Source organism: Nerophis lumbriciformis, linkage group LG26 (genome assembly GCF_033978685.3).
Source record: "Nerophis lumbriciformis linkage group LG26, RoL_Nlum_v2.1, whole genome shotgun sequence".
In the NCBI taxonomy this organism is placed as follows: domain Eukaryota; kingdom Metazoa; phylum Chordata; class Actinopteri; order Syngnathiformes; family Syngnathidae; genus Nerophis; species Nerophis lumbriciformis.
The window spans coordinates 12,916,462-12,937,500 of record NC_084573.2 but is presented as its reverse complement, the minus strand read 5'-3'; the positions used below and the strand labels follow the sequence as shown (position 1 = coordinate 12,937,500).

Here is a 21,039-nt window from a genome sequence, read left to right as displayed (position 1 = left end):
TACACAATTAATATTAAGATACAGTGTGCCATTTCTATAAAGCAACTGCTTCAACGTAAAACTACAATTCGGTTTTACTGTAAATGCTTGAATTGTTTAGGAAAAATGTAATAGTTCAGTATGGTGACGTGTTATACATCCCAGGGATGTTCAAATGTCATTGTTTAGTTTAATCCAATATGCGTCACAAAAGTTACGCAATTTAGTTAATGTTATTGTTACGTCTGTAAAGGAGTTATGTATATACCCCTTCTCCGAGTCTCGGCAATTACTGATGGCTTGTTTACTTCCTTGGTTTAACATTAACAAGGTTACCATTTTCTATCAGGGAAAGAAAGTGATAAGTAATGTGTGATAGTAATAGATGGGTTTTGTGCATGGCTTATTTAGTAAAGGAAATAATGAGTAAAAACAGACACTGTATAGTGATTAAATAAACACAGAATATATCCTAAATGCTGTAATACCTTAATTAAGATATTAAAAGTACAGGTATAAAACTGACACACTGGTTAATGAGTGTAATGTATGGTAGGACCTCAAATAACAAAAAAATATGTAAAGTAAAGATCAAACCAGCGTGATGACAGTGTGTATTTGTCCCAACCCAAACAAAAAGTAAACCTAGACTCTTATCAAAGATGACAAAAAGCAAAAGTTGCGGAAAACGGAGCAAAAATATGCTTTTTTCTGATACCTGATACGGTTTCGATTCTTAGAAGCCGTTTACCAAGGACCACTGAATGCATCATGTTACCACACAGCTGCGTGAGCTGGAAAAGGGGGCAGAACTTCCAGCAGCGGTGCATTTCTCACATGCCACACTTACTGCCGCCCTTGTACAGTTGTGGATGTTTTTGCTTGATGAGGGACTAAACGTTCGTTGGTTAGGCATGCAAAAAGACAGCAGCACACGCGTGGTGGCGGCTAATCTGTTTCCAGAAGAAAGAAAAGTTTACGTCTGAAATCTGACCAAAGGGTGAGTTGCTCTCGGCTGCAAAGTTATGGACTGATTTGCTCTGGCAAAATATCCTGTTTAGGATTATTTTCTGCTCTTTCTATTCTCTTTGCTCTGTAGGAGTGTAAGTTCTAAAGCAAAATGTTCACAAACTACATAAAGAATCTGAATGATATGGTATTTACCACGGTAAGCATTCAGGTTATCTGCTCTCCTGCATGTCATTGCTGTGCTGAGAGATGCATGGCCAGACTAAAAAATGGTCTATGGACATAATTAATCCCTACTTATATTCTCCTAAACCTGCTCTGCCTTCATTTGTTCATAGACAATATAAAGACTGTATGCGCCGTTTGCTCTTCACATATAATAATATACTTTATTAAAAAGCGCATGTTTTATAATGCTTTTGTGTTCAAATTCCACACTGATTTCTGTAATTTGCTGTAGTCTGACAACCAAGAAGAGCCGCAGAGTCCTGGGGTCTTGGGACGAATTGGTAGCTGGCTCAGTCCATGGAAAGGAAGGAGTCCCAAGAGTCCCACTGAAAATTCATCCCCAACTCATGATCAAGCACTGAAGTCGGAGAAAGACGAGAGTACGAAATCTGCCAGTGCCGAGGCAAAGACACACCAGTGGGGGGAGAAAGAAAAGAGCTCAAATCCCGATCCACTGGGTCCCTCAAGAGACATTTCATGCTTTGAAGAAGTGGTCGCCACGCAGTCTGCCCACAGAGAACGCTCTGTAGTGAGCAGCAGTGTGGCCGCAGGAGGCGGGCCAAGAGAGGCGGAGTTTTTAGTCAGCAAAAAGAAGCGAATAGGGCAGGCAAATAAGGGCAGCCATGCTCCTTTGGCGGGCGGGAATTCTGAAAGTGTTGCTAGTTATCTGACAGATCTCTCTGCCACCTCTTCTTCCTCTGAGCAGGGTGTGGTATGGAACTCTGACCAGGGCCAAGACCAGAAAGCTGCACAGGCCCAGGCAGGAAAGAGGCTGCATGTGTACGTGGAGGAGACCAGCGTGACTCACTGTGGCCAAGACACCTTAACAGGACAGGAAGTGATTCTCACCAAAATTGAAAAAAAGCTACCGGTCTTCCAAAAGTCAAAATCATCAGAATTGTCAAGTGTTGATTCATTGAGAAGCTCAAGTTCAAAAGCAGAGGAAAACAAATCACAAATCAACAGCATAGAGACACAGCAGGGCGTGTCACAGAAACTACACAAAGACTGCCAGTTGGAGCTTGAACCAGATAAAAAACAAACAGAGGCTGGCAACATGGGGCGTAAAAACTCAGCTAAGAAGAAAACGAGGAAGAACATTCAGGGAGATGGAGTGTGCAGCCCTCAGGAAAAATTGCCTGTCAATGTCCAACCTGTTCAAGAGGGATTCCCTTCCCCCAAAAGCTCAGCGACCAGCCTACAGGGGGAAAGTCCACAGAGTCAAGTGGAGGAGCAACCTAGTGACTCCTCCTCTAAGCACGGCCTCACCTCACTGGCCTCACCTGGAGGTGGAGAAAATGAGACTTCCTGTACTGATGCCAACAAGAATGCAGACAAAGTCTTGGGCTCACATCCAGTCACTGCAACAGCTGATGGAAGGGCAGACATGGAGGATGACGAACATTTTTACAGAGTGGAGCGGAAGACAGAGACACCGGAGTCCAAACGTAGGAGTATCAAAGTTTCTCGGAGCGAGGTAAAGCTTTTTCGGAAAAATGTACCTTTAAAAACTGAGAAAAGAATAGTTGAGGTGGACCTGGAGTCTACGCCGGACCAAGACAAAAAGGTAGAAAAGGATAAGCCCCATACAGAGACTGATGAAAGGTAAGGCATTTTCTTGACTATTATCTTTCAATTTTTCAATAACAATCCATGACTCGTCATAGTTTCATGAAGACGGCTTAAAATCCATTTGTCTTAGCATAACTGTGTTCAGAACAAGAATTTGTGTTGAAGCATAGAATATTGTAAATCTATCTAATGTAGTTGTACAGTGTAATTTTATTTTAAGCTTTTGGAATGTATCATCTTCGATATGTAGACAAAACTAGAGTGATTATCTATGTAGATAATGTAAAAAAAACAACATTCTGCAATGTGTATAAATTATGATAAAATTACCATTTTGCCATCATATGTAGACGGCAAGATATGAAGAAACCAGAGAAGCCAACAGTTCCAATCCCGGGCCGGATTGCAGCTAAGATCAACCTATTTGAGCGCCAGTCAGCCACGACGGGCCTCAAAAAGACCATTCAAATCCCGAGGAGCGCCGATGTCTCTCCTGCTAGAAAAACTACAGAGGGGCTCAAAGCGGATTTTCTACCCCCGGTGCAGAGGTCAAAATCAGCGGACCGATATGGCGCTGCCACTTCCAGCCCTGTGCCACCCGAACAGGAAATTAAGCTGACGGTCAAAGAGAGGGCAAAGAACTTTAAAGAAGAACCTACAAGAGATTTTAAATCAATGCTGCCTCAAAAGTCCCCCAAGATAGAAATTACTAAAAAACCCATCAAATCTGTGGCAACCGCTGCATCAGAATCATCAGAACCCGACAGTCAGGGTAAACTGGAAACTAAAGCAATGACTGTGGTAACACTAAAACCAGACGGACAGGATATCACTGTTAGTGGGGTAAAACCTTCCACACCTATGAAACAACATGGCACCCAGATCTCAAAGGCAGATGGCCAGAATACGCAACTTAACAGTGTCCCAACAAAAAGCACAAATGATACAGCAGAACTGACTAATGATATAAGTACACGGTCAAAAGTCGCTGCTAGATCAGGGTCTCGGCCTAAACGAAGAAGAAGTAAGGAGCCGACTAGTCCTGTGGCCGAAAATCGGGACAACGAGCCAGACTCAAGTCAACAAAATGTCTCCTCTGAAAAACAAGTTGATGATGTGGTCTTTCTACCACCTGATGAAGTAGGAGTTACATCTAATAAAAACAGATTTGTAAAGGAATCTGACATTGCTGATACAAAAAAACAGTTGGATTCTCCTTTTGGAAAAGTGACCGACAAACTAGTCAACCGAGTAGAGGAAGTACCTGAATCATCAGTCAACAAAGATGAACCCGATACTGTTGCTTCTAACTGGAAAACAAAGAAACCTATTGACAAGGTTTTCGTTAGTTTGTCCCAAAGGGAGGACAAGACTGGGGGTGATACCCGTCTACCCAAACATGAGGTCAAAACTGCAGTAGAGGACAAACCTTCTCTCTCGCAGTCAGTAGAACCTTTTAAGAAAAAAAACCCTTTCGTGGTGCAAGGACCACATGCTGAAATCTCAAAACTAGATGAAGGCACACCAAAGCAACCTGGATCAATAAGTAGACTAAAAGCAAGGCAACACTATGTTATTGACACAAAACCAACAATTCAGAGTGAAGCCAAAGATGTTTCTAAATTAGAACGTCAGGACAAACACCAGATTGAGAAAAAAGACAAAGAAACACCCGAAAAACTCAATCTAGACAAAAACATGAAACTTAATGTAGCTTTGCAGCATAGAGGAGACATTTTGAGGACAGAAGGAAGTGTAGCTATGGATAATCAGACAAATCAGATTAAGACACAAGATAAAACGCAGCCTATTAGAGATACTAATGCAGCCGTGTCAGTCCCTACTGAAACGCTGACCACAAATATGGAGAAGGCTGCAGCGTATTCAGTTATTCAGAGTAAAAAGACTGCAAGAGAGAGTGCTAAAGGGTCCTTCCAGGAAGAGACAGCTCGAGATATGTCTGAGAAAATAAAATCACTAGAAAAAGCTCCAGCAGTTATTGCAACACAAGAACAGCAGCCTAATTTTGAGACTGTGGAACAATTAGAAGGAGCAGTCAGTGACTCACATAAGCATGAAGCCAATTTGGGTGGTGACTTTAGTGCAAAGACTGAGCACGTAAGAGTGTCTTATGACCCACCTGTGCTGATAAGTGCTCCCACGGACAATACGGTAACTGTTAGAAAGCCGACTCGTATTTCTGTTGAGAGGAAGAGCCAGGCCAGTGAGACACAAAGCTCAACAGTAAACTCCTCAACAGATAAAACATCGCTAACAAAGCCACAGATTGAGGAAGTAAATATTACAGAGACTCTCACTTCACACAGAGGCTTAAACAGAACACAGCAGAAAACCTCTGACGACGTTCTTTCTCGTGCCGCTGTTGTTGAGATAGATAAGACAGATAAAGGAAGTGATGCGCCGGGGATTATTGTGCTTCCGTCGAGCTTTAACAGTGATCTCTCCTCACAACCAAGACAACACAGAGACGAACCAGACATGAACAAACAAACTGTAAAAACCATGACTTCCCCAAAGGCTAAAAAGCTCACCACAGATCAAATCCAGCCTTCGTCCCCTAAGAAACTGAATTCGCCACGAGGACGGGGCACAGATGATTCTTCATTTCAGCAGCACGACGCGCCCTCAAGTTGGCTGGATGTGGACTTCCCAAAGCACAGACTTAAACTCCCCGGGCCCAAACTAAGCGCCTCTTCAAGCGAAAGCAATCTCCTGGACACAGCGGATGAGCTCGATGATGAAAACTTCATTGAGAAGATCCAGAAACTTTGTGCTCCCTTTTCCCTCCCACCTCGAAAACACAACCAACTCCGGCAACCTCAGCCCCCTTTTGCAATGCCTGCCATTAGAGAAGCCCGCTTTGAGAAGACATTTGACCCTGAGGAGTTTGAAATTGGCCTTAGAAAAAAGAATCGCTCCTTCGACACAGGCTCTAACATGTTACCTAAATTTCAGACCACAGAAGCCAAAACTGTCAATAAGCCTGCTAGGGCGAGCATAGTAGATAGATGTCTGTTGATTAGTAGTCTGGATACTTCTTCTCATTCGAAAGATAAGACACCAAACAGCAATGAAGCGGACACTAAGGAAGAGAAAGACGATCACATCATCAGGAAGTCTCGCTTGGAAGGAAGTTGTGTCCTTAGCAGTCTCACATCCCCTAGTTTCAAGGGGAGGCGAAATGGTGCAGTTCCACAGGGCACCAACTCAAGTGATGTGTCACCCCAGCTTAGCCCTTTATCCGAGCCAACCTCGCCCGTTCCCACTGCAGACTACTTCACCAGGCAAAAAGAAGACCGAGTTCTGCCTACAGGGGCTGTGGTCGGTGACTCAGGCCCTCCGTTTCCCTCATTTAACGACATCAAGCTGCCTGACTATTTAGAGAAGTACCGCTCCCTGGATCCAGCAACAGCAGGGCAAAGTATGATGAAAACAGAGGTTGGTTTAAAATCCTATTTTCAAGGTTGTGTCGGTTGCATAATAACTAAATGTACTCACCAGTCACAACAAGTCTTCTGATGGTTCTTTTTTTATGTGTCAGGTTCCTGCAGCCCACATCCTTGAACAAGATCTGGTTGTAAAACCAGGTTCGAACCTTCCTTATACTGTGCCCCCATCTTTTCCTGGGAATACGCCAAGCCTTTACCCGGCACCTTCAGAGCGTCAGCAACTTCTTTCCCAGGGGATACTTAGTAAAAATGTAAGTGTGCCGCACATATTATTGCTTGGGAAACATGAGCTGCCTTCTACTGTGTAAGATGAGTACTAAAGCAATTATAATTTGTACACCATTCACTGTGTAGGTCGTGTGCCATAAGTCATCATTAGTTGCAGTGTAAGCTTCTCTATTACACAAACAGCGGAGCTATTGTCCAGGGGGATGCCTTTTGGGTATTTGACAAAGACTGTTCTGTGTACCAAGCAGCAGCAGCCCTCAAACATTTACATTCCTAATCTTTGTGAATCACAACCCATCCTAAAACAATACTCTGACAATCAGCTCAAAGTCAGAGTTAAACTTGTTTCAAAAAGTGGGAGTTGTGTGATGATAACACAGGCAGTCACTAAAACTGAGAATAATGCCTAAACTTGTATAACCACAGCCTACACGTGTCCCAGATAGAAGAATGAAAAGGTCAGGACAATCAAAGTGGCACAAAAAAATGCAGACCCGCCTCTTTGGCAGATATTTGTCATCCTCCACACAATGTGTCATGATAATACCTCTGTACTTTCACCTCCTAGGAGAGGACCGCCAAAGGCTTTCACAGGCGACCTGGAAAGGTACGGTACTTGCGTCGACTGCCTGCATGTAGTTGTGCTGTGATTGGAGGGAACTCTGGAAATACTGACTGTTCAGTAAAAACATCTGCTTTTCATATGTCGTACTTGGGGGTAAAAATAAATAAGAACATTTTAGCGCAACTGGATGTGATTACGGCCGTGGCAGTCAGTGCTGAAGCGGAAGTACCTTAATTTGTTGCCCACATATTTTTTTGGTCTTTTATACTTAAATGAGTCAGCAACTTTTAACATGCAATGGCACTTGAACAGTAAGGTCTCATAAAAAGTACCTTGTCTCCTGTGAAGACAATACATTTATTCCTCAGTGGAGGACTTTTATACATTATCCATACTTTCCAAGAATTCCAATTTTATCAGAGTCAATTATTTATCTATTTGAAAACGACCCTGAATAACCGCCAGAAAACCAGCGTCCTCTGCATTGGACAATTGCCTTTTGTATAACAGATCTATTTTTTTATTTTGTAACTGTGACAAAATAAATAGACCAAAGACAAATACCCACTGCACAGGGTCCTGGTACCCAGGAATTTACAATACCGGTAATTCCAATTTTATCACTGTCAATTATTTATCTATTTTAAAACGACCCTGAATAACCACCAGAAAATGGACAATTGCCTTTTCTTTAACAGATCTATTTATTATTTTTTTTGTAACTGTGATGTTATGTTCATTGTATATAAAAACATGCATGTTTTTATATACAATGAACATAACATGTATGTTTTCATATACAATGAACTTCATTGTATATAAAAACATCCATGTTATGATCATTGTATATAAAACCATGCACGTTATGGTCATTGTATATAAAAACATGCATGTTATGTTCATTGTATATAAAAACATGCACGTTATGTTCATTGTATACAAAAACATGCATGTTATGTTCATTGTATATAAAAACATGCATGTTATGTTCCTTGTATATAAAAACATACATGTTATGTTCATTGTATATAAAAACATGCATGTTATGTTCATTGTATATAAAAACATACATGTTATGTTCATTGTATAAAAAGACATGCATGTTATGTTCATTGTATATAAAAACATGCATGTTATGTTCATTGTATGTACAACATGTTATGTTCCTTGTATATAAAACATACATGTTATGTTCATTGTATATAAAAACATGCATGTTATGTTCATTGTACATAAAAACATACATGTCATGTTCATTGTATATAAAAACATGCATGTTATGTTCATTGTATATAAAAACATACACGTTATGTTCATTGTATAAATAAAAACATGCATGTTATGTTTATTGTATATAAAAACATACATGTTATGTTCATTGTATAAAAAGACATGCATGTTATGTTCATTGTATATAAAAACATGCATGTTGTGTTCATTGTATATAAAAACATGCATGTTATGTTCATTGTATAAAAAGACATGCATGTTATGTTCATTGTATATAAAAACATACATGTTATGTTCATTGTATACAAAAACATGCATGTTATGGTCATTGTATATACAACATGTTATGTTCCTTGTATATAAAACATACATGTTATGTTCATTGTAAATAAAAACATGCATGTTATGTTCATTGTATATAAACACATACATGTTATGTTCATTGCATATAAAAACATACATGTTATGTTCATTGTATATAAAAACATGCATGTTATTTTTATTGTATATAAAAACATGCATGTTATGTTCATTGTATACAAAAGCATACATGTTATGTTCATTGTATAAAAAGACATGCATGTTATGTTCATTGTATATAAAAACATACATGTTGTGTTCATTGTATACAAAAACATGCATGTTATGTTCATTGTATATAAAAACATACATGTTATGTTCATTGTATATAAAAACATACACGTTATGTTCATTGTATACAAAAACATACATGTTATGTTCATTGTATATAAAAACATACATGTTATGTTCATTGTATACAAAAACATGCATGTTATGGTCATTGTATATACAACATGTTATGTTCCTTGTATATAAAACATACATGTTATGTTCATTGTAAATAAAAACATGCATGTTATGTTCATTGTATATAAACACATACATGTTATGTTCATTGCATATAAAAACATACATGTTATGTTCATTGTATATAAAAACATGCATGTTATTTTTATTGTATATAAAAACATGCATGTTATGTTCATTGTATACAAAAGCATACATGTTATGTTCATTGTATAAAAAGACATGCATGTTATGTTCATTGTATATAAAAAGATACATGTTGTGTTCATTGTATACAAAAACATGCATGTTATGTTCATTGTATATAAAAACATACATGTTATGTTCATTGTATATAAAAACATACACGTTATGTTCATTGTATACAAAAACATACATGTTATGTTCATTGTATATAAAAACATACATGTTATGTTCATTGTATACAAAAACATGCATGTTATGGTCATTGTATATAAAAACATACATGTTATGTTCATTGTATATAAAAACATACATGTTATGTTCATTGTATACAAAAACATACATGTTATGTTCATTGTATATAAAAACATACATGTTATGTTCATTGTATACAAAAACATGCATGTTATGGTCATTGTATATACAACATGTTATGTTCCTTGTATATAAAACATACATGTTATGTTCATTGTAAATAAAAACATGCATGTTATGTTCATTGTATATAAACACATACATGTTATGTTCATTGCATATAAAAACATACATGTTATGTTCATTGTATATAAAAACATGCATGTTATTTTTATTGTATATAAAAACATGCATGTTATGTTCATTATATACAAAAGCATACATGTTATGTTCATTGTATAAAAAGACATGCATGTTATGGTCATTGTATATAAAAACATACATGTTGTGTTCATTGTATACAAAAACATGCATGTTATGTTCATTGTATATAAAAACATACATGTTATGTTCATTGTATATAAAAACATACACGTTATGTTCATTGTATATAAAAACATACATGTTATGTTCATTGTATTTAAAAACATGCATGTTATGTTCATTGTATATAAAAACACGCATGTTATGTTCATTGTATATAAAACATGTTATGTTCATTGTACAAAAGCAGTGAAGTTGTGACAAAAGAAATAGACCAAAGACAAATACCCACTGCAAAGGGTCCTGGTACCCAGGAAGGAATAATCTATGTTTTCAAGACCTGTTTTTGCAAAAATGCTGTTTAAGACAAAGTCAGTATTAGTCTGTTTTATTCAATAGTTGCAACATAACTTGTAGATTTCAACCAAAATAAGTAGGACATTTCCGATTAGGGCAGAGGTGTCAAACTCATTTTAGATGGGGGGCCACATGGAGAAAAATCTATTCCCAAGTGGGCAGGACAATTTAAAAATAAAGACAACTTCAGATTTTTTTCTTTGTTTAAAAATAGAACAAGCACTTTCTGAAAATGTACAAGTCATAATGATGTTGTTGTTTTTCCACTTACATGTTGGGGTTAATAGTATTCTACCTTTATTTGTCGTTATTTATACTTTCTGAATAAATGATGTGATAATGTTCATCAGTCAACTCATGTTAATTTTCAAGATAAAAAAAAATATCAAAATGAAATTACAGGATGTTATTTATGACTGGTGCACCAACAACATGTAGTTTTTTTTGTTTTTTTTTTACATATGTAGCATAATCTACAAAGATACAAATAATTGCTATTGTGACATCTAGTGGACACATTTAGAACAGCAGTTTGTTTCATTCCAAAATTTCGGCAAATTTTTATACTTAGCAAACTCATCCCGCGGGCCGGATAAAACCTGTTCGCGGGCCGTACGTTTGGAACCCCTGGATTAGGGTGTTCTACTGCCGATTCCGATCATCCATGACGAGTGAGATTGGCCAATACCATTAACCGATAACTGTAAATGTGTCTATTTAGTCATGGTGAGTGCTATTGACAGTTTAACAATATCAACACAATATCTAAATACGTTCCTTATTCTCTTCCACTCGTTCTCAAGTGATGTTGATACTTAAGAGTAAAAGTTGTAAACAAAAGCAAAACAAATATCCAGTGCAGTGGTTTCTGGTTCTCAGAAGGATTATTAACTACCTATATTCTGAAAACGTTTTATCACGGGAAATATTGGTAAACATTTGAGTCACAATGGTATTGACAGTGTATACAAATTGTACAGTCTCAGTTCATGAAAGCTGCACTTCCTGTTCGTAGACTTCAGTTTTACTGAAGAAAAACTTGCCCATTCTTACATGATCTTTCCACAGATCGTACTGTTCCCGGAAGCTCAGTTCAGTGGCCAAGCCTATGAGATCTACAGGGATATAGCGGACGCCACTCACCTGAAACTCTCGAACATCATATCTGTGAAGGTCATCCGAGGATGGTAAGGCTTTTTTGATACCATGAATCAAGACCAAAATGTTAACTGAAGTGGGGCGCCAATTAGTAGTTGCCGGATACGATTGTTGCCTCAAGGCTTTGCCGAATGTATTTGATGCAATATTGAATGAAATGTAAGTAAGTGAGGCTTGCTCTGGGCTTCATCAGTGATGAAATATGCAAACCTTTCTAGGCTTTAACCTCAAAATGGGGAAAAAAGTGCAAGTACAACAAATTAAACAGGAAAAAAAATCTATATATTTTTTTGACCATGTGAAACTGTTTAAAAACACAAAGTAACGTCAACTTCTGTTCACACTAGGTCCTTCTAGGGATGGCCTAAAATTTGGTATGTAAATGGTAATAGAACCGTTACAAAGGCTTCTAATGTGGCTGCTTACGTATGCGGTAACAAAGGTCATTGCATTATTTTCTAAAAAACATTCTTAATCCATCTATCCATCCATCTTCTTCCGCTTATCCGAAGTCGGGTCGTGAAGGCAGCAGCCTAAGCAGGGAAGCCCAGACTTCCCTCTACCCAGCCAATTCATCCAGCTCTTCCCGGGGAATCCCGAGGCGTTCCCAGGCCAGCCAGGAGACATAGTCTTCCCAACGTGTCCTGGGTCTTCCCTGTGGCCTCCTACCGGTCGGACGTGCCCTAAACACCTCCCTAGGGAGGTGTTCGGATGGCATCCTGACCAGATGCCCGAACCACCTCATCTGGCTCCTCTCGATGTGGAGGAGCAGCGGCTTTACTTTGAGCTCCCCCCGGATGACAGAGCTTCTCACCCTATCTCTAAGGGAGAGCCCCGCCACCCGGCGGAGGAAACTCATTTCAGCCGCTTGTACCCGTGATCTTGTCCTTTCGGTCATAACCCAAAGCTCATGACCATAGGTGAGGATGGGAACGTAGATCGACCGGTAAATTGAGAGCTTTGCCTTCCGGCTCAGCTCCTTCTTCACCACAACGGATCGATACAGCGTCCGCATTACTGAAGACGCTGCACCGATCCGCCTGTCGATCTCACGATCCACTCTTCCCTCACTCGTGAACAAGACTCCGAGGTACTTGAACTCCTCCACTTGGGGCAAGATCTCCTCCCCAACCCGGAGATGGCACTCCACCCTTTTCCGGGCGAGAACCATGGACTCGGACTTGGAGGTGCTGATTCTCATCCCAGTCGCTTCACACTCGGCTGCGAACCGATCCAGTGAGAGCTGAAGATCCTGGCCAGATGAAGCCATCAGGACCACATCATCTGCAAAAAGCAGAGACCTAATCCTGCAGCCACCAAACCAGATCCCCTCAACGCCTTGACTGCGCTTAGAAATTATGTCCATAAAAGTTATGAACAGAATCGGTGACAAAGGTCAGCCTTGGCGGAGTCCAACCCTCACTGGAAACGTGTCCGACTCACTGCCGGCAATGCGGACCAAGCTCTGACACTGATCATACAGGGAGCGGACTGCCACATTCAGACAGTCTGATACCCCATACTCTCTGAGCACTCCCCACAGGACTTCCCGAGGGACACGGTCGAATGCCTTCTCCAAGTCCACAAAACACATGTAGACTGGTTGGGCAAACTCCCATGCACCCTCAAGGACCCTGCCGAGAGTATAGAGCTGGTCCACAGTTCCACGACCACGACGTTTTTTAATGTTGATTTAATAAATAAATAAATAAACGATACCGATATTAAAAAAAAAGATACTGATAATTTCCGATATTACATTTTAAAGCATTTATCGGCCGATAATATCGGGACATCTGTACTTGAAACTATTTAATGTTGCACTTTTTGTATGTAGAAGAAAAGTTTTGTCATTTTATTTAATCTGAGCAACAACTTGAATCAGTTTAATGTTGCACTTTATATGTAGAAAGGTTTTGTTAAGAAACCAATTCTGAGCCTTATCTTATTTAGTTTTATATATGTTGACTGCATTAACCCTGGCAATGAACCATGTGTGTATATGTATGTTATTGTTATGCTTAGTATTCATGACTGCCTGCTGTTGCACTGATCAGCCTAGTGGTGGCTCACATCCATCACACACACAGCTATTTTAAAGCAATGTTAAAATGATAAAGCCATTGTTTACAAATTTTGGTAAATAAATAACCAGAAAACGGTACGTGTATTTGTATTGAACCGTTTCGGTACGGGGGTTCCGGTTCGGTTTGGAGGTGCACCGAATGAGTTTCCACACGAACATATTAAGTAGCGTAACGCACGTTGTGTAAACAATGCACACCGAGGTACAACACACGGCATGCTAGCAGCTAACGGGCTAGTATAGACTGACCATACGTCCTCTTTTCACCGGACATGTCCTCTTTTGCGGAGCTGTCAGGGCGGAGTTTCTTAAATGCCTCAAATGTCCGGCATTTTGAGTTAGGGTTGCGTGTATTTTCATTGTACGTTCAGGGTTAAGAAGGGGTTGAAAACAAAACAAATTGTGCGCGCAGCAGCATTGGTAAGGGAGGGGCAGAGACAGAGTGAGAGAGAGAGTTATGATAAACGCGCATGTAACGCCAGGCTCTGCTTTTTATCCATAGATTTATCAGATTACATTTTTTATTATCTATAGCAGGGGTGTCAAAAGTGGGCCATTTGCGGCCCACAGCTAATGTTTTAAAAGCCCACGGCACATTCTAAAAATACTATTAAAATAAACAAAAACATAACAAAAGTGAAATAAAGAAGCTTAAAGGTTAAATGTGATTTAGAAAAAGTTGCAATGTTGACTAATAAAACAAAGCTGTTTTTTTTTTCTTTCAAACTGTCATTGCTCAAAACATAATATTGAATCAAAATCAATGTTATTATGAATTATTGACCTATCCAAGGTTCCCATTACTTCACATCAAATATTCCACTAAGAAAAACATTTTTGGTGGAAGATTTAGCAAATTTGGTAAATAAATAACCCAAAAATGTATATTTTGTTGTTTTCTTACTGTACCGAAAATTAACCGAACCGTGACCTCTAAACCGCGGTACGTACTGAACCGAAATTTTTGTGCACCGTTACATCCCTAGAAAATGTATATTTTGTTGTTTTTTTACTGTACAAAAAATGAACCGAACCGTGACCTCTAAACCGCGGTACGTACCGGACCAAAATTTTTGTGTACCGTTACACCAGGGGTGCTCACACTTTTTCTGCAGGCGAGCTACTTTTCAATTGATCAAGTCGTGGGGATCTACTTCATTCATATATATATATAATTTATATTTACTTATTTATTAAATATATGTTTTTGTTAACAAGTTAAAGGTGTTTAATGATAATGCAAGCATGTTTAACACATATAGTTAATATTGTTAATAAGTTAAAGGTGTTTAATGATAATACAAGTATGTTTAATACATATAGTTAATATTGTTAACAAGTTAAAGGTGTTCAAAAATAATGCAAGCATGTTTAACACATATAGTTAATATTGTTAAAAAATTAAAGGTGTTTAATGATAATACAAGTATGTTTAATACATATAGTTAATATTGTTAACAAGTTAAAGGTGTTTAAAAATAATGCAAGCATGTTTAACACATATAGTTAATATTGTTAACAAGTTAAAGGTGTTTAATGATAATACAAGCATGTTTAACACATAGTTAATATTGTTAATAAATTAAAGGTGTTTAATGATAATACAAGAATGTTTAATACATATAGTTAATATTGTTAACAACTTAAAGGTGTTTAAAGAGAATACAAGCATGTTTAACACATATAGTTAATATTGTTAACAAGTTAAAGGTGTTTATAGATAATACAAGCATGTTTAACACATATAGTTAATATTGTTAACAAGTTAAAGGTGTTTAAAGATAATACAAGCATGTTTAACGCATATAGTTAATATTGTTAATAAGTTAAAGGTGTTAAAAGATAATACAAGCATGTTTAACACATATAGATTCCTTTCTTTCATGAAGACAAAAATATAAGTTGGTGTATTACCTGATTCTGATGACTTGCATTGATTGGAGAGTGGAATGGAGGAGAAAAAAGTCCTCCTTTCTGTCCAATATCACATGAAAGTGGTTGGTTTTTGGCATCTTATTTGTCCAGCTTCCGTACTCCTTTGTATACACTTTACAAGAAATACATTGTCGGCAAACTCCGTAGCTTGCAAGCTTGTGCACGCCAGCTTTCTGAGACTCTTATTTTGTTAGTGCAACTGTGCAGTCGGTCTTTGGAGTTTTGACGACAGGTACGGCGCCAGAGTCTGTTGAAATAAAGTGTTTCTCGCCTTCCAGTCGGTCATTTTAATGAGCTGGCAGCAGCCAGCGTCATCTCAGAAGACCCTCGGGTGCCGTGAATGTCAATCAAGTGACGAAAGTGCCGTCATAGTGAAGATTTATGATCGCTCATTTTTAGGACTATTTTTGTAATGCCTGACTGACACACCCTCCGAGATCGACCGGTAGCTCGCGATCGACGTAATGAGCACTCCTGCGTTAAACCCTTACTTACTCATCTAAAACATTTAGGGCATTTTCCTGCATTGTTGTCGTACCACAATTAGACATGACCTTCACTTATACAAATTTGTGTTTTGCATTTTTTCCCCCCAAATGTGTAACTCTGATTAAAGACACATACCCAAAACAAATGCCTACTCAGAAGGATATATCTGCACAACACATGCATCGCTTAACTGAGACTAAAGACGGAGATAAACGGCGTGTCTGGCAAACTCCGGCCATTTGCTGCAGCAACCAATAAAAATAGTGGCGTGGAGCCCAGTCGAGCCAGTAAACCAAAAACAGTCGTTACTAAACACAAAGAGCCGGTGCACGACAGTCAGAATACAAACTATACAATTTTTTCGTCATTGATTTGTGCCTTTTGCTCTCCTTACAGCTGGATCCTCTACGAAAAGCCGGACTTTCAGGGCCGCTGTATCGCCTTGGAGGAGGGGGGTCTGGAATTGATAAACGAGTGGGCAGAGCCGGAGCAAAACACCGCACCAATGCTAATCGGCTCAGTTCGACTTGCCGTCTGTGTGAGTGTGCACGGCTTAAACAATTCCACCTCTGCTGACCCTTTTTTGGCGGTTTTAATATCCGCGCCATAATCACAGCACGCGGGCCACAGGGCGTTACTGCTAATGTGCGTTATTGCGACATTAGTATTCACCGCAGTGGGATAGATGTCAAAACAGACTGTTTGCATGGATGATTACTGTGTTGTGTTCCTCGCTTTCTCTGCAGGATTACAGCACCCCTCATATTGATCTGTTCACGGAACCCGAGGGCCACGGGAGAGTGACACCGTACCATGACGATACCATAGAGACGGGCTCGTTTGGAATCCCGCTGAGCACCGCTTCCATCCAAGTGCACTCCGGGCTGTAAGTGAAGCTCGTCCATAGGGCTCGGATCTAACAGGGAGCGGGGATAGTATTGACCGTGCTTCCAACTCCTTCTCATTGAGATTGATCCACGGTAGAAAGAGCCTCTACTTCAATACCCGAGAGCTGTTTTTTTGTTTTTAGGATTAAGGCGTCGGGCTGGGCGATATGGCCTTTTAATAATATCTCGATATTTTTAGGCCTTGTCACGATATAAAACTCAATATTTTGCCTTAGCCTTGAATGAACACTTGATGCATATAATCACAGCAGTATGATGATTCTATGTGTCTACATTAAAACATTCTTCTTCATACTGCATTAATATATGCTACTTTTAAACTTTCATGCAGAGAGGGAAATCACAACTAAGTCAATTTACCAAAACTGTATTTACAAACCCCGTTTCCATATGAGTTGGGAAATTGTGTTAGACGTAAATATAAACGGAATACAATGATTTGCAAATCATTTTCAACCCATATTCAGTTAAATATGCTACAAAGACAACATATTTGATGTTCAAACTGCAAATAATCATTAACTTTAGAATTTGATGCCAGCAACATGTGACAAAGAAGTTGGGAAAGGTGGCAATAAATACTGATAAAGTTGAGGAATGCTCATCAAACACTTATTTGTAACATCCCACAGGTGTGCAGGCTAATTGGGAACAGGTGGGTGCCATGATTGGGTATAAAAACAGCTTCCCAAAAAATGCTTAGTCTTTCACAAGAAAGGATGGGGCGAGGTACACCCCTTTGTCCACAACTGCGTGAGCAAATAGTCAAACAGTTTGAGAACAACGTTTCTCAAAGTGCAACTGCAAGAAATTTAGGGATTTCAACATCTACGGTCCATAACATCATCAAAAGGTTCAGAGAATCTGGAGAAATCACTCCACGTAAGCGGCATGGCCGGAAACCAACATTGAAAGACCGTGACCTTCGATCCCTCAGACGGCACTGTATCAAAAACCGACATCAATCTCTAAAGGATATCACCACATGGGCTCAGGAACACTTCAGAAAACCACTGTCACTAAATACAGTTTGTCGCTAAGTGCAAGTTAAAACTCTACTATGCAAAGCGAAAGCCATTTATCAACAACACCCAGAAACGCCGCCGGCTTCTCTGGGCCCGAGATCATCTAAGATGGACTCATGCAAAGTGGAAAAGTGTTCTGTGGTCTGACGAGTCCACATTTCAAATTGTTTTTGGAAATATTCGACATCGTGTCATCCGGACCAAAGGGGAAGCGAACCATCCAGACTGTTATCGACGCAAAGTTGAAAGGCCAGCATCTGTGATGGTATGGGGGTGCATTAGTGCCCAAGGCATGGGTAACTTACACATCTGTGAAGGCACCATTAATGCTGAAAGGTACATACAGGTTTTGGAACAATGTATGCTGCCATCTAAGCGCCGTCTTTTTCATGGACGCCCCTGCTTATTTCAGCAAGACAATGCCAAGCCACATTCAGCATGTGTTACAACAGCGTGGCTTCGTAAAAAAAAGAGTGCAGGTACTTTCCTAGCCCTCCTGCAGTCCAGACCTGTCTCCCATCGAAAATGTGTGGCGCATTATGAAGCGTAAAATACGACAGCGGAGACCCCGGACTGTTGAACGACTGAAGCTCTACATAAAACAAGAATGGGAAAGAATTCCACTTTCAAAGCTTCAACAATTAGTTTCCTCAGTTCCCAATCGTTTATTAAGTGTTGTTAAAAGAAAAGGTGATGTAACACAGTGGTGAACATGCCCTTTCCCAACTACTTTGGCACGTGTTGCAGCCATGAAATTCTAAGTTAATTATTATTTGCAAAAGAAAAATAAAGTTTATGAGTTTGAACATCAAATATGTTGTCTTTGTAGTGCATTCAATTGAATATGGGTTGAAAATGATTTACAAATCATTGTATTCCATTTATATTTACAGCTAACACAATTTCCCAACTCATATGGAAACGGGGTTTGTATTAAACAGTTATCAAGCAGTGGCACAACAATTCATGTAAATTCCAAAACAGAAAGTGCAAGATTGTCAGAGACATTTTAAAACAAGCTATGAGTGCACTTTTGTGCATGATGTCACTAAGATGACATATCAAAACAACACTAAATTAAAGTGCACTTTTTGTACAGAACGCCACTACAATAGTTTAAAACAAATAAAGTGCACTTTTGTGCATGATGTCACACAAGATATTTTAATAACTGTCAAAGCTGCATAATAGGAAATCAAATAGTGTATGTCCTTCGCTATGTGGTAGGTTCCTGCGGACGTTATCTCCTTCTGTTGTTGACTATTTCTTTCATACGGTGTTGATGTGGAAATGGTTGCTCGGGTATTTTGTGGTTGTGGCACTGGCCGGAGATGTTGACATGCGGAGTTTCAAGCACTCTTCATTCTCTAGCGGGTGACTTTTCAAACGATGCTACATTAACAGTGCTGCTACTTTTTGTAGCAACGCTTTTGCCGCATACTTCTTCACCATATTCCCGCTTGAAGCCAAACCACCGCCTGCGGTTTTTCTTGGGAAATAATTATTCCTTCATTCAGATTCGCACTTTCTTTCTCTCGTATTACCACTCGCATCACAGCTAACGTTGCTATGCCGCTACCTGTCTGCTCGGCGAGAGCGTCTGACGTTGCACATGTGACAGTATGTGACGTATGTAGGAAGGTGCGCTTGTTTTATGTCTCTGTGAGAAGGAGAGACAAGAAAGAGCGAGAAGAGCATGTAGTGTAATGCCCGCAGCTAAAAGCAACTTCGTGAGAACGTATACTCGAATATCACGATATAGTCATTTTCTATATCGCACAGAGACAAACCCGCGATATATCGAGTACCGTATTTTTCGGACTATACAGGTAAAAGCCAGTAAATTAGAATATTTTGAAAAACTTGATTTATTTCAGTAATTGCATTCAAAAGGTGTAACTTGTACATTATATTTATTCATTGCACACAGACTGATGCATTCAAATGTTTATTTCATTTAATTTTGATGATTTGAAGTGGCAACAAATGAAAATCCAAAATTCCGTGTGTCACAAAATTAGAATATTACTTAAGGCTAATACAAAAAAGGGATTTTTAGAAATGTTGGCCAACTGAATAGTATGAAAATGAAAAATATGAGCATGTACAATACTCAATACTTGGTTGGAGCTCCTTTTGCCTCAATTACTGCGTTAATGCGGCGTGGCATGGAGTCGATGAGTTTCTGGCACTGCTCAGGTGTTATGAGAGCCCAGGTTGCTCTGATAGTGGCCTTCAACTCTTCTGCGTTTTTGGGTCTGGCATTCTGCATCTTCCTTTTCACAATACCCCACAGATTTTCTATGGGGCTAAGGTCAGGGGAGTTGGCGGGCCAATTTAGAACAGAAATACCATGGTCCGTAAACCAGGCACGGGTAGATTTTGCGCTGTGTGCAGGCGCCAAGTCCTGTTGGAACTTGAAATCTCCATCTCCATAGAGCAGGTCAGCAGCAGGAAGCATGAAGTGCTCTAAAACTTGCTGGTAGACGGCTGCGTTGACCCTGGATCTCAGGAAACAGAGTGGACCGACACCAGCAGATGACATGGCACCCCAAACCATCACCCAACCATGCAAATTTTGCATTTCCTTTGGAAATCGAGGTCCCAGAGTCTGGAGGAAGACAGGAGAGGCACAGGATCCACGTTGCCTGAAGTCTAGTGTAAAGTTTCCACCATCAGTGATGGTTTGGGGTGCCATGTCATCTGCTGGTGTCGGTCCACTCTGTTTCCTGAGATCCAGGGTCAACGCAGCCGTCTCCATGCCACGCCGCATTAACGCAGTAATTGAGGCAAAAGGAGCTCCAACCAAGTATTGAGTATTGTACATGCTCATATTTTTCATTTTCATACTTTTCAGTTGGCCAACATTTCTAAAAATCCCTTTTTTGTATTAGCCTTAAGTAATATTCAAATTTTGTGACACACGGAATTTTGGATTTTCATTTGTTGCCACTTCAAATCATCAAAATTAAATGAAATAAACATTTGAATGCATCAGTCTGTGTGCAATGAATAAATATAATGTACAAGTTACACCTTTTGAATGCAATTACTGAAATAAATCAAGTTTTTCAAAATATTCTAATTTACTGGCTTTTACCTGTAAGTCGCAGTTTTTTTCATAGTTTGGCCGGGCTCCAGTGCGACTTAT

General features: G+C 39.4%; 1 protein-coding gene and 1 long non-coding RNA gene across 3 annotated transcripts in view; one reads left to right on the top strand and one right to left on the bottom strand.

The window, feature by feature from the left end:
- LOC133623881 (uncharacterized) overlaps window positions 1–21,039 on the top strand; it is an 80,337-nt gene that overhangs the window by 1,677 nt on the left and 57,621 nt on the right. The window contains exons 1-9 of one of the 2 annotated variants that reach the window (XM_061987348.2): window positions 807–979; window positions 1,079–1,147; window positions 1,409–2,781; window positions 3,099–6,207; window positions 6,311–6,469; window positions 7,015–7,053; window positions 11,356–11,474; window positions 16,352–16,493; window positions 16,702–16,841. In XM_061987348.2, the coding sequence (XP_061843332.2) occupies window positions 1,100–1,147; window positions 1,409–2,781; window positions 3,099–6,207; window positions 6,311–6,469; window positions 7,015–7,053; window positions 11,356–11,474; window positions 16,352–16,493; window positions 16,702–16,841 (5,129 nt within the window). In that variant the 5' untranslated portion in view covers window positions 807–979; window positions 1,079–1,099. Of the gene's footprint in view, window positions 1–806; window positions 980–1,078; window positions 1,148–1,408; window positions 2,782–3,098; window positions 6,208–6,310; window positions 6,470–7,014; window positions 7,054–11,355; window positions 11,475–16,351; window positions 16,494–16,701; window positions 16,842–21,039 lie in introns of those variants that run through there. The other variant, XM_061987349.2, reaches the window with a different exon arrangement.
- The window catches only part of LOC133623882 (uncharacterized), a 130,220-nt gene that overhangs the window by 78,090 nt on the left and 31,091 nt on the right, over window positions 1–21,039 (bottom strand). The window lies entirely within an intron of this gene.